This window comes from Myotis davidii, unplaced genomic scaffold, assembly GCF_000327345.1.
Source record: "Myotis davidii unplaced genomic scaffold, ASM32734v1 scaffold185, whole genome shotgun sequence".
In the NCBI taxonomy this organism is placed as follows: domain Eukaryota; kingdom Metazoa; phylum Chordata; class Mammalia; order Chiroptera; family Vespertilionidae; genus Myotis; species Myotis davidii.
Window position 1 is genome coordinate 1,359,859 of NW_006297811.1, and position 13,237 is coordinate 1,373,095.

Sequence of the window (13,237 nt, forward strand, 5' to 3'; positions counted from 1 at the left end):
GGCAGAAGCAATATAACAACAGAAAGGTAATTCAAACTGTGTAGCACAGCGTACTCAGAAAATACATTCTATTCAATATCATACTATCCCCAATATCCTAATATTCTCTTTCAGTGCTAAGCAATGGCCTATCCTTGGAGGTCCCAAAGCTAATCAATTAACCTCACTTGTGATTCTCCAGAAGGGGTGCATCTGAAACGTGGCTGCCTTCTGGTCCTGGGGTGCCATGAGTAGAGCATCTGCAAAACAAATGCCAAACAAAAGATTAAAACTTCTAGTAACATTAGTAACACTGCTTATTAACAGGAATCCAATGGGAGAATGTAATCCCAAACCAGGGACAGATTAATGTGTGCAGTTAGACTTACCTTTAAATTATAAGCAAAAAAAATCTATATGTATTACAAAATCTTATATATAATACACCATAAGGGAATATATTCATGGAGCCATTTATTGTAATCAAACATACATTAAGAAATGCAAGACAACTTTGTGAAGAATGTTTTACATTAATATTTTGACTAAAAAGTGATAAATTTGCACTAAGTTCCAAACATCGTTTAGTAATAATGTTGATGAGATACAGTAGGCACTTAACTCATATTTTTATCAATTAGCCTAGGGTGAAATTAGTTTCATTATACCTCTTTTCTCTTAAAGTTGAAGAACCTATCAATGACATTAAAAGAGCACTTACTTGTATATAAAAACAAGATAATTAGCATCTAAATTTTGTGAGCAACTAAAATATAGTAAATTCTTTGACAAGCTAGGGACTATAGATAGGAAAGAAATATAAGATATGATCTCTACTTTCATGAAGAAACAACATATAAAATGACATATAATACAACAGAAAAGAATTTAAGACAGTGTCTAACAAACTGAGGTGTAGAGACCATAAGGACCTATATCAAAAAGATTTGGTTATTTGAGAGGGTCCCGAGCAGAAAGGGGTGTGGGATGAGGAGAATAGGAAGCATTCCTGTATGGGGGAAAATTAACAAAGGTACCACAGAGATGGGCCTAATTGTGGAATTTTAGAGTGAGAAAGGTACCTAGAGATTATCTAGATTAATTAAGTGCCCTCTTTCAGCAATGACCAAACATAGTCCTAGACGGGTTTAACAACAAAGTCTGAGAGTGAGCAAACAGGGCCTGAAATATTAACTTCCTGATTCATTTACGTACATCTACTAGATGTGTGGCAGCACTGTAGTGCTGAAAATTAAGTTGATTAAAACTCAGAAAGAACTTTGGTAGGGAAATTTTAAAATGTATTTAAGCAATGATAAAACATGAGAATACTATAATTGATATCTATACCAATACGTGCAAAAAACTATGGATTCACAGCTGAAATTAATAGGGAAGAGGACATATGCTGTTGGCTTCACTGAGGAAATGACATTAAAACTGAGGAGAGTGACAAAGGTTTTGGTCATACAAATACATGGACAGGTAAAAGATTTTGGTGGCTTTAAGTAAAAGTAAGCTTTTCTCTTCAATAGAAGAGTATGGAAGAGATTAAAAGGGAAATAAAGTTACAATGAAACAGAGGAGCCAGAATACAAAATGCACTGAAAGCTAGAATGTTTAGACCTTATGTGTGGGCAAAGCTACTGAGAGTATTTCTGTATACTTATTTAATCTTTGCAATACTCTGGGAAGAAAGCATGTATTGTTTCCCTTATAATGATGAGGAAACTAAGACTCAGAGCATTATATAATTTGCCTGATTCACAAACTGGGTAAGTGGCAGAGACCAAACTCAAATTCAGGCCTTTTTCAGAGTACGGTGTGTTCCGTTACCACAAAACTATCGTTATTTCTAGTGTTCCCCTTAGTCTAGAATACATTCCACGACAAATGTCTTCTCATTCTTTAAGGACTGCCGCAAATATCATCTCCTCTCTGCTCCTACAACAAAATTACTCTTATACAGCTTCACATGCTGTATTATTATTGTTTATAATTCTGTTTTACTACTAGACTAGTCTCTCAAGGTATAGGACTGTGTCTCACTCATCTTTGTATCTCAATGTCTAGACGAACACCTGGAACATAGCTGTTTATGAAAAAGTAATTACAGAATAAATTACTGAAGCAGAAAGCCAAAAGATTTTAAGAACGTGATAAAAGCAGAGGGCCTAGCCAGTGATCTCAGTGATTGAGCGTTGACCTATGAACTAGAAGGTCATGGTTGGATTCTCAGTCAAGGCACATACCCAGGCCCAATCCCCGGTAGGGGGCGTGCAGAAGGCAGCCAATCAATGATTCTCTCTCATCATTGATATTTCTCTTCCTTTGAAATCAATATATATATACACATGTACATATATGTATGTAAACATATATGTACGCACATGTATATATAAATATACATGTGTGTATATATAAATATACAAATATTTAAATGTATTTAAATATTTAAAACCAGAGGGTTTTGTGTATGTGTGTATTAAAGTTCTTTTTTTAAAATATATTTTATTAATTTTTTACAGGGAGGAAGGGAGAGAGATAGAGAGCTAGAAACATCGATGGGAGAGAAACATTGATCAGCCGCCTCCTGCACACCCCCTACTGGGGATGTGCCCGCAACCAAGGTACATGCCCTTGACCGGAATCAAACCTGGGACCTTTCAGTCCACAGGCCGACGCTCTATCCACGGAGCCAAACCGGTTATGGCTAAAGTTCTTTATTCCTTTGGATTACTGTAACTTTTTTCTTCCAGATGTAGGTGATGAAGTACAAATAGGTAGAGTTACAGGTTAGTTTTAATGAAGTTCTATGATTTGCTATCTACTGGATACCTAACCTATGATATCCAAAGTCTCCAGGATGAAGTAAAAAAACAGGAGGGGGAAAAAAAGCCAAATATATGATCTAGAAAGCTGCTGGGATAAACATATGAGATGATGAAAATCTAGATTAAAATGGCTGTAAAATAAATTTTAAAATTCTACATTCTGATGGAATAGATAACTACCTTAGAGACTAAATGCAAATTCCCTTAAATTCTGTGAAAGGACCTACAAGTCAGTCTAAAGCTGGAGATAACAGGCCTAACAAGGTGACTTAATGGTGATCAAAAATCATCCTGGTGTCCAGAGATCAGCTAAAGTGTTGTGAAACTTTCAAAGAAATGGAAAAAATAATAATGTAGAACCAATTATTACTTAATTGTTAGGAAGCAGCAGCTACAAACTCTCTTAGAAAATGGCATGTCACTGGCTAACAGAATTGAATATTAGGACTAAAGTATCTTATGTAGGCCTTGTTAAATCAAAGTTAAGCAATCAGAGCTTAAGTATAACAATCATCTATGAAACATTTTGTAATTTATAAAGTCCTGTCATATACATTAGTAAGTCTTATAATAAACCTACAGGATAGGCATTACTATTTTTATTTCATATATGATGAAGCTGAGGTTCAGGAAAGTTCACAGAGGCCTATTGTAAGCATTAGACTAAAACTCAAATCTGTTTCATAAAATTATAATCCCAGAATTCTTTCTAATAATTTTCAGTGGATAATCTCATTAATTATAAAATTATCCAAACAACTTGAAGTCTATCAACATTTCATCTTTTAAAAAATATACATATTTTTTATTGATTTCAGAGAAGGAGAGAGACAGAAACATCAATGATGAGAGAGAAGTATTAATCCATTGATTGGCTGCCTCCCTTATGCCCCCTCCTGGGGGTTGAGCCTGTAACCCGGGCATGTGCCCTGACCAGAAATCAAACCTTGACTTTCTGGTTCATAGGTCCACACTCAAACACTGAGCCATGGTGACCAGGAAACGTTTCATCTTAGAATGAAGTGAAATTGTTAAAAATAAAAAAAAATAGAGATATGATTAAGCAAGTATAAAAAAATTCTAAAATTTCAGATAATATAGCATTATTAAGCTTAAGTTATTTGCAACACATTGTTCCAATAAACAATGTGTATAAAATTTAGTCTTCTGAAGAGAAAAACTTTCCAGAAAAATCTTTCAAATATTTGTTCAAACTTAAGACCATTAATCTTGCTGAATTTAGACTTTAAGAGAAAACCAAATTACTTCTTGCTCACACAGTTGACTTTTTAAAAAAGAATTTTGTACTAGCTTAACTACAAATAAGATTAGAGCTGATATAACAATTCTTGTCTCGTAAGTAGTTTTTCTTACTAATTAAAAACACAAGATCACATGTTCTGCTCAGAATTACACAAGGAGGTATTTAAGTGAAAAGAAAATGAAAGAAAACATTTTAAAATGAAAAAGAACACATAAGTAATAATAAACAAATAGAAATTGCATAAATCTCTCTTTACTACATTTTTACACCCCCAAATAACATTGCCATTCTTGGATTTCACTGGCCTTGAGGTGGGGAGGGGAGGAATCACATTTTTAACAATTAAAACAAGAACGTGTGATAGGTAGAATTTCTTGAGATAAGTCCCCTAATCTCTGCCCCTATTCTCACCCGCCGGGGCCCAATTCCCTCAAGGACTATAAGGATTCCCATCTTCTTGCTTTAATTCCCACTATTTCCTCTGTTTACACTGACCCTTTTCTCTTCTTTTAAAAATTCCATTTTATGTTCAAAAACTTGGGTAATGAAACGTATTAATATTTTTTCTATTATTATATGGCCATAAAGATACTGATCAAATATTTGGGATTGAATACATGAAAGTATTTATGAAATAATACAACTGTGGCCCAGTCATTTTTTTCCTTCTCTGAACCACTCATCTGGCACTTAGTCAGATATTGCTCTATGACTTCTTTAATACTATTAAACTGTATGGCAATTCCATTCTCGTTCTGTCATTTAACTTCTGTGTGTGCATATTTAGACTTACTGAATACATTTCAAACACATTTAAGGCTAGGCCCATGTATTATAATTTTACATATACCCAAGAGGCCAGCAGAATTTTGTCCATATATCAGGTGTCCCATAATTCAGTGAATTAATAAGTATCTTATTTTGTTATGGTTTATCATTTCCTTTTAAAAACTCACTTATGATTACATTATGACCTATGGTGAAATTAAAATTGAAAACTCAAGCTGTTTTCTTTCCCAGTGATCAGATGATAACACATTGCTATTTAAAACACCAACTTCCACTTCTACCCAACGTATGGATGGCATAATACTATCATATACTCCTGTCACTAAAATTTCCAAAATAGTACAATAGCACATAACACCATTCACAATTAAGAGCCCTGATGTTATAGCACACTCTAGTGATCAACTATGGAACCACATGTCCTTAAAATTGCGTAGAGTTCCATAAAAATAAAATTATGTATCCCTGCCCTGGCTGATGTGTCTCGGTTGAGCGTTGTCCCATACACCAAAAGGTTGCAGATTCAGTTCCAAGTCAGAGCACAAATCCAGGTTCAGTCCCCAATTGGGGTGCATACAGGAGGCAACCAATGGATTTTTGACGTTCCTCTCTCTCTAAAATCAATCGAAGCACATTTTTAAAACATTTATTTATCCAACGAAAATAATAAATTTTAATGTATAGTTATATTTAAAAAATGAATGTAATACTTCATACATCTACGGAATACAATATCACTTGCTATATTACAAATGTTACTTGAGGCAGAGCTATAATTTTATTTCATTTATTTATCCCATCATTCAAAAAATAATCACTGAGCACCTACTAATGCTAGGGAACATTCTGAATATTGGTGATGAGCGAAGAGATCAATCTTCCTTGCTGTCACTGAACTATGGAGTTGAATATACAGACATTAAATACTTACAGCAGAAAACATTAAAGAATCCTACTAATAAAAAGTGTAACTGAGAAGTGTGATGAGTGAGAAGTGCACTGAGGACATACAGAACAGGAACCTAACCCAAAAAGGGAAGTCAGACTTTTCCCAAGAATGTGACTGAATAGAGACTGAAAGAAAGTCAGAGTCGACTAGTTAAGAGGTAGGTAGGTAGAGAGAAGGAAATGGCCCGGCCTACATGGCTCAGTGGTTGAGCGTCGACCTATGAAACAAGAGGTGATGGTTCGATTCCCAGTCAGGGCACATGCTAGGGTTGTGGGCTCGATCCTGTGTGGGGTATGTAGGAGGCAGCCCATCAATGATTCTCTCTCATCATTGATGTTTCTCTCTCCTTCTCCCTTCCTCTCTGAAATAAATAAAAATATATTTTAAAAAAAGAATTGGCATTTGAGAAACTAAGAAAAGGCCAAGATGGCTAGAATACAGAGATCACATTAAAAGATAAAGCTAAAGAGGTTGGCGGGAGCCAGACTAGGTAGGCCTTGAAGACCATTTAAGAATTCTAGCTTTTATTCTAAGAGAATTCAAATCTGCATTTTAAGAGAACCTACTGGCTCAATATATTGAAGGAAAGGAAGAAAGGCTATGCAGGACCAGTTAGGAGGCCTACTCAGGTGACCAGGTGAAAGATCACAAGTCTGAATGGGGGTGATAACAGTAGAGATAAAGTTTAGTATATGGATTTGAGAAATATTTAAGAGATAAAAATAGCATGTCCTGGTGACACACTGGACATTGGGGAGGAAGATGGATATGTCAAATGCCATTTATCAAGGAAGAAAAATAGGCTGTTTAATGTATTCGCTATATACTTGTTTGATTTTGGTTTTATGAGAGAGGTATGAGGAAAATATTAAGTTTGGATTTGAACATACAGTTTAAGGTGTTTCTGAACATCCAAATAGGACAGAGATGTCAAGAAGGCAGTTGGATAACTAAGTCGAAGCTCAGATGATAGATGTGGGCAAGCAATATAAATGTTGAGTAGCTGATAACTGAGCATAATCTCATGAAATAGATGGTATAGAAAGAATAGCCTATATAATAAAAGCCTAATATGCTAAGTTCGACCGGTTGCTATGACACGCACTGACCACCAGAGGGGACAGACACTCTGATTGCAGGTTAGCTTGCTGCTGGGGTCTGGTCGATGGGGACTGGGCGAGATGAGCCGCACATGCCCTGGAGCCTTCCCATGGTCCCTCCCTGGCCCTGATTGTGCACCAGTGGGTTCCCTCAGCCCAGCCTGCACCCTCTTGCAATCTGGACCCCTTGGGGGTCCATGCACCGGGCCTCTAGTAAAGTGATATGAGAAAATGACCTGTAATTGAACTTCAAGTACAATGAGTCACATAAAAGTCTATGTGGTTAGCAACATGGAGGTCACTGATAAACTTAGCCTGAACTGTTTGTGTAGTAATGGGACTGGAAGCCAGAATATATTATGAAGTGAGTGGGAGCTGACAGCTCTTTGGAGAAATCTGGCTGTGAAGGGAGTAGGGGATTGGTAATGATAGGATAAGTGCCAGAAGAAAGTGTGGGGGTTGAGCGAGGGACTGATTACTTTACCCAGACCACATGAGAGTCCTGAGCATATTCAAAACCAGATGGGAAGAACCTACTTAAAGGGAAAAGGCTGAATATCCACAAGAAAAGAGAGGCTTAATTCATAGTTTAAGGATTTTGAAGTGTAAAGGGGTTAAGATACAAGTAAAGGTGTAAGTATTAGTCTTAGATGGAAAGGATAACTCTTCTACCTCAAAACAAAAAAGGAGGGTAAGATGAATATAAATAGAAGCGGATTTGTGTGTCTCACAGTAGGAAAATAAAGAAGTTGCATTTCTGTCTATTTGAAAACACAGTCTACAGGATATCAGTCATTATATATCTTACAAAACCAATGATATTCTTAAGTTTTTCTTATACAAAAAATACTATATATTATATTCGGAGGATAATAACCAAATTTAAAAAAAAATTTCTAATTAAAAAAACTTGTCTGGAATAGATGTACTTAATGAGATATTTTTAAATGACTATTTTTAAAATTTTCTCTTACAGTTTACAGTCAATATTATTTTGTATTAGTTTCAGATATATAGTATAGTGGTTAGAAAATCATGTACTTTACAGAGTGGTCCCCTGCTGGCCTAGTATATAGTTATTATAACACTAGTGGCCTGGTGCACGAAATTCATGCACATTAAAAGGGAATTAGAGGAAATATTTTAATATTGCTGTTTGCCCTTTCTCTATAATAGAAGTGTCAGAGATGAAGGAAAATTAGTAAAATGTATATGAAAATCTTCCTCCTGTCAGAGTCTGGGGCATGCCACAGGACCCAGAGTCAAATCCCCGCCCACCCGCGTGCACCTCAAAATTGCATGAGACCCAGACCCGGATGGCTCCACCCCTATCAAGCCCCGCTGGGCAGGGATGCGCAGGCTCAGGTCCCCCGTCAAGTCCCCCTGGGTGGGGGCCACAGCCTCAGGACCCCGACACACCCTCAGGTGGCCTGGCACTGGGGCGGCACGGCCTGAGGTCCCCCATCAAGTCCCACTGGGCAGGGTGCACAGGCTCAGGTCCCCCGCCCTAGCCCGGCACCACACAGCCTCAGGTCCCTGCTGATTGCTCATTATGGCTCATTACGGGATCCCCGCCTCTGCTGTGGGCGCAGCCATCTTGTGTTACAGGAACCCCGCCTCCACTGTGAGCACAGCCATCTTGTGATGGTGTGATGGAGTGAGGATCAATTTGCATATTACTTCTTTATTATATAGGATTAACTATATTGCCTATACTGTAATTTACATCTGATTATTCTGTAACTACCAATTTGTACTCCATAATCCCTTCACCTTTTTCATGCAGCACCTCAACCCTGCCCAGACATAGAACAGTCTGTTCTATGTATCTAAGTCTACTTGTTTTGTTCTTAGATTCATATAGAAGTGAAATAATATGGTATTTTTCTGTCTGATTTCACTCTTTTTTATGGCCAAGTAGCATTTCATTGTTTACATGTACCATTGCTTTATTATCCACTTATCTATTGATGGTACTTGGGTTGCTTCTATAGTTTGGCTATTATAAATAACATTGAAATGAGCATAGGGTTGTATATATTCTTTCAAATTAGTGTTTCTTGGATATATTCCCAGAAGTGGAATTGATGGATCATAAGGCAATTCCATTTATTTTTTGAGGAACCTCCACACTGTTTTTCATAGTGGCTGCACCAATCTGCATTCCCATCAACAGTGCACTAGGGATCCCTTTTCTCCACATTCTTGCCAACACTTCTTTGTTGATTTACAGATGATAGCTATTCTGACAGGTGTGAGGTGTTATCTCATTGTGGTTTTGATTTGTATTTTCCTGATGATTAGTTATATTGAGCATCATTTTATGTCTATTGGCCATCTGCATGTTTCCTTTGGAGAAATGTCTATTCAGGTCTTCTGCCCACTTTTTAATAGGGTTGTTTTTCTGGTGTTATCTGAGTTTTTTATACATTTTGGATATTAACACCTTATTAGATATATCATTGGAAAATATCTTGATGGTTTCCCTTGCTGTGCACAACCACTTTAGTCTGATGTAGTCCCATTTGTTTATTTTTCTTTTGTTTCCCTTGCCCAAGAAGATATGTCAGAAAAAATGTTGCTAAGAGAAATGTCAGAAATTTTACTGCCTATAATTTCTTCTAGTTTTATGGTTTCAGATTTTACATTTAAGTCTTTAATCCATTTGGACTTTATTCTTGTGCTAAAGGCCTGGTGCATGAAATTCATGCACTCGGGGTCAGGGGTGGAGTCCTTCAGCCCGGTGTGTGCCCTCTTACAGTCTGGAAGCCCAGGGGGAGCAGGCCTAAGCCATCAGTTAGACATCCTTAGCGCTGCTGCAGAGGCAGGAGAGGCTACTGCCACCGCCACTGCGCTTGCCAGCCATGAGCCCGGTTTCTGGCTAAGCGGCGCTCGCACTGTGGGAGTGCACTGACCACCAGGGGGCAGCTCTTGCATTGAGTGTTTGCCCCCTGGTGGTCAGTGCGCATCACAGCGACCGGTTGTTCCGCTGTTCGGTTGCATATTAGCCTTTTATTATATAGGATATAGGATAGAGTGTAAGAAGATGGATTAGTTTCACTTTTGTGCATGTATGTTTCCAATATTCCCAACAGCATTTACTGAATAAACTGTCTTTTACCCCATTGAATGTTCTTCCTTCATCGTAGATTAATTGACTGTATAGGCCTGGGTTCATTTCTGGGTTCTCTATTCAGTTCCATTGATCTATGTGTCTGTTTTAATACCAGCACCATACTTTTTTTATTACTATAGTATTATAGTACAGTTTGATATCAAATAGTGTAATATCTCCCACTTTGTTCTTTTAAGATTTCTTTTGGGGTCTTTTGTGTTTTCATACACATTTTTGAATTATTTGTTCCAGTTCTGTAAAATACACCATTGGTATTTTGAAAGGAGTTGTGTTGATTCTATAGATTGCTTTGGGTAGTATGAACATTTTAATGATATTAATTCTTCCTATCCATGAGTATAGTATATGCCTCCATTTATTACTAATCTTATTTGATTTCTTTCTTGAATGTCTTAAAATTTTCTGAGGACAGGTCTATTTTAAAACATTTATAATCATATGTGTAACAGATACAAAATACCTGAGTATGTGTACAAGTGGCACTCAAATGTAGTTAGGCAAACATTTAAGAAATTACATGTATGCATTTAAAATTTGAAACATCTTTTAAAAGCATACAGGACTTAAAAAAAAACAGGATCAAAAATAGCTAGCTAGACAAAAAAACTGGAAACACCCAAATGTCCATCAATAGATGCACTGTTTTCCATCCATAAAATGAAATACTACTCAGCAATAAAATGTAATGAACCATTAATACACATAGCAATTTGAATGAATCTCAAAATAGATGCTGAGTAAAAAATGATTTTTTAAAAACATACATACTGAAAGAATCCATCGACACAAAACTCCAGAACATACAAGCTAGTCTATATTGAAAGAAGAGGTTAGTAATTGCATGGGAGGGAGGAAGGGATTACCAAGGGGAATGAAAAAATTTATGGGAATGAGTTATATTCACTGTCGTCAGCATGGTTGGTGATAGTGGTTTAATGGGTGTATTCGCATGCCAAAACTTCCAATTATATAGTACTTTAAATATATACAGTTTATTATTAACCAATTATACCAAAATAAAGCTTCAAAAAATAGACATGTTAATTCCAAATGTATAAAAATCTGCCTCTTAAATATTTAAAGATTATTTCAGAACATAAAACTACCATACAAGATTTTAAGGAAGAAAATGTGTAAGTTTATTACCTTGCAACTTTTGGAGCCTGGGGATTTTCAATGCCTTTAAAACAAACTTTTTTGACACGATCTCCTGCACTATGCCCAGTTATAGATTTTTTTTCTTCTACTAAAAAATCCTGGAATGATTTGGATGAAAATGAATGTAGAGAAGATCCCCTATAAAAGACAACAGAGGCTATGTTAAAATATTCACTTTTTAAAAAGCTCATTGCTTAAAGGCGCAGGTGAGAATACAGACCAAAAATTTTATAGTTGTATACATTAAAGTTTTTAATGCAATGTTGGAATTTTTTGCTATTAACTGTGGTGAACTAATCAAAATTATGTGATAAGAATGAATAAGTGATATTAATAACAGCTATTACAACTATATCTCAGGTAACAACAAAAACTGTGCTCACTAAATTAAATAATTAAGCTCAGCAGAGGAAACATTACTTCTGCTAAATAATGCTGATAGTTTTATTTCTTGATCTGAATTGCTAATTGCACAAGATTGTTCAGTTTGTGAAACCTCATCAACCCATACACTTCTAAGTGTATATATGTTTCAATAAAAAGTCATTTAAAATATAAACTAAGTTTACATGGACAGAATAGAGGAAATAAAATAAAATAAATTACACCCAACATAGGTGTAATACTTTGAGTATTAGTTAATCAAAAAAATAGGCAAAACATTAAAAATTACCTACACAGATTATTTTAGCTTCTAAAGATTTCATACTTATTTATGGTATCAGAATCTTTTTATCAACCAATCAGTGTTTTACTTTACAGTCAAGAATGTAAAAAGGATTTACAGGGTGGCAGTCAAGATTAGGCACACAGGCTCTGTTGCTAGACTTGAGTTCAAATCTTGGCTCTGTCATACACCAGCTTTGACCTTGGGAGGTTACTTAACCTCTAGATCAGCGGTTCTCAACCTGTGGGTCTCGACCCCTTTGGGGGTAGAACGACCCTTTCACAGGGGTTGCCTAAGACCATCGGAAAACACATATATAATCACATATTGTTTACAGTAGCAAAATTACAGTCATGAAGTAGCAACGAAAATAATTTTATGGTTGGGGGTCACCACAACACGAGGAACTGTGTTAAAGGGTCGCGGCATTAGGAAGGTTGAGAACCACTGCTCTAGATGCTTCAGTTTCCTCATCAATAACATAGTTATACTAATATCATCTCCATCATAACAGTTCTGAGGATCAACTATTAATTTATGTATTTTAAACAGTACCTAACTCAGAGAAATGCTATATAAATCCTCTACTATCCATAATTTTCACATTTAACAAAACTTTTTATTTAAGAGAAAAAGAAAATGAAAACACAGAAGTTCTGACATGAATAAATATAATCAGTTTATAGGCTACGTATCTCTTTCTTTCCTAAAGTCTGACTTGGAAAAAATTAATTCAAATAGAAACTTTAGTTATTATTTTGTACACTAGAACTACACTGTACCCTTAGCGTCATTTTCAGAACCTATAACATTAGAAAGTCAAAATTATGAACAATAATAATGTAAACAATTTCCTAGTCTAATTTTAATTTTTCCCCATTTTTATTTATTCAGAAAATAAAATGACCATGTTAAGCGAACAAAATGCTAACCAGATAATTCCCCAAAAAGTTAAATTCATACTTTTAAGATACCATAAAATCCACATCCAGATTAAGTTCATAAACTACAGGGTAGGGCAAAAAGTAGGTTTATGGTTGTTCATATGGAAAATACTACTACAAAAATAAACTGTCATGTACTCACAACTATAAACCTACTATTGCCCTACTCTGTATCTGGGGTACCCCATAAAAAACAAGGCCTTCTAAATATCTGTATCTTGTTTGAATAACTCATTTGTACCTGCATCATCTCATTTAATCCTTACAATAACAATCCTGACAGAGAAGTATTTTTTCATCACCACAATAAGTACAACCAAAGTTCAGTGATCTCAACAATCGTAAAATCACCAGAGATAAGGCAGAACTGGGCGCGAAACACAATTCTTAATGACAATAAAACTCATACTTTGTCAT

The 13,237-nt window shown here is 35.9% G+C and overlaps 1 protein-coding gene across 8 annotated transcripts in view; it reads right to left on the minus strand.

Moving 5' to 3' along the window:
• The window catches only part of IBTK (inhibitor of Bruton tyrosine kinase), a 72,504-nt gene that overhangs the window by 2,660 nt on the left and 56,607 nt on the right, over positions 1-13,237 (minus strand). For all 8 annotated transcript variants that reach the window (XM_015570294.1, XM_015570291.1, XM_006773450.2 and 5 more), the window contains 2 exons: positions 11,198-11,347; positions 168-239 (listed from right to left, as the gene is read on the minus strand). In XM_015570294.1, coding sequence (XP_015425780.1) covers positions 168-239; positions 11,198-11,347 — 222 coding nt within the window. The remainder of the gene's footprint in view (positions 1-167; positions 240-11,197; positions 11,348-13,237) is intronic.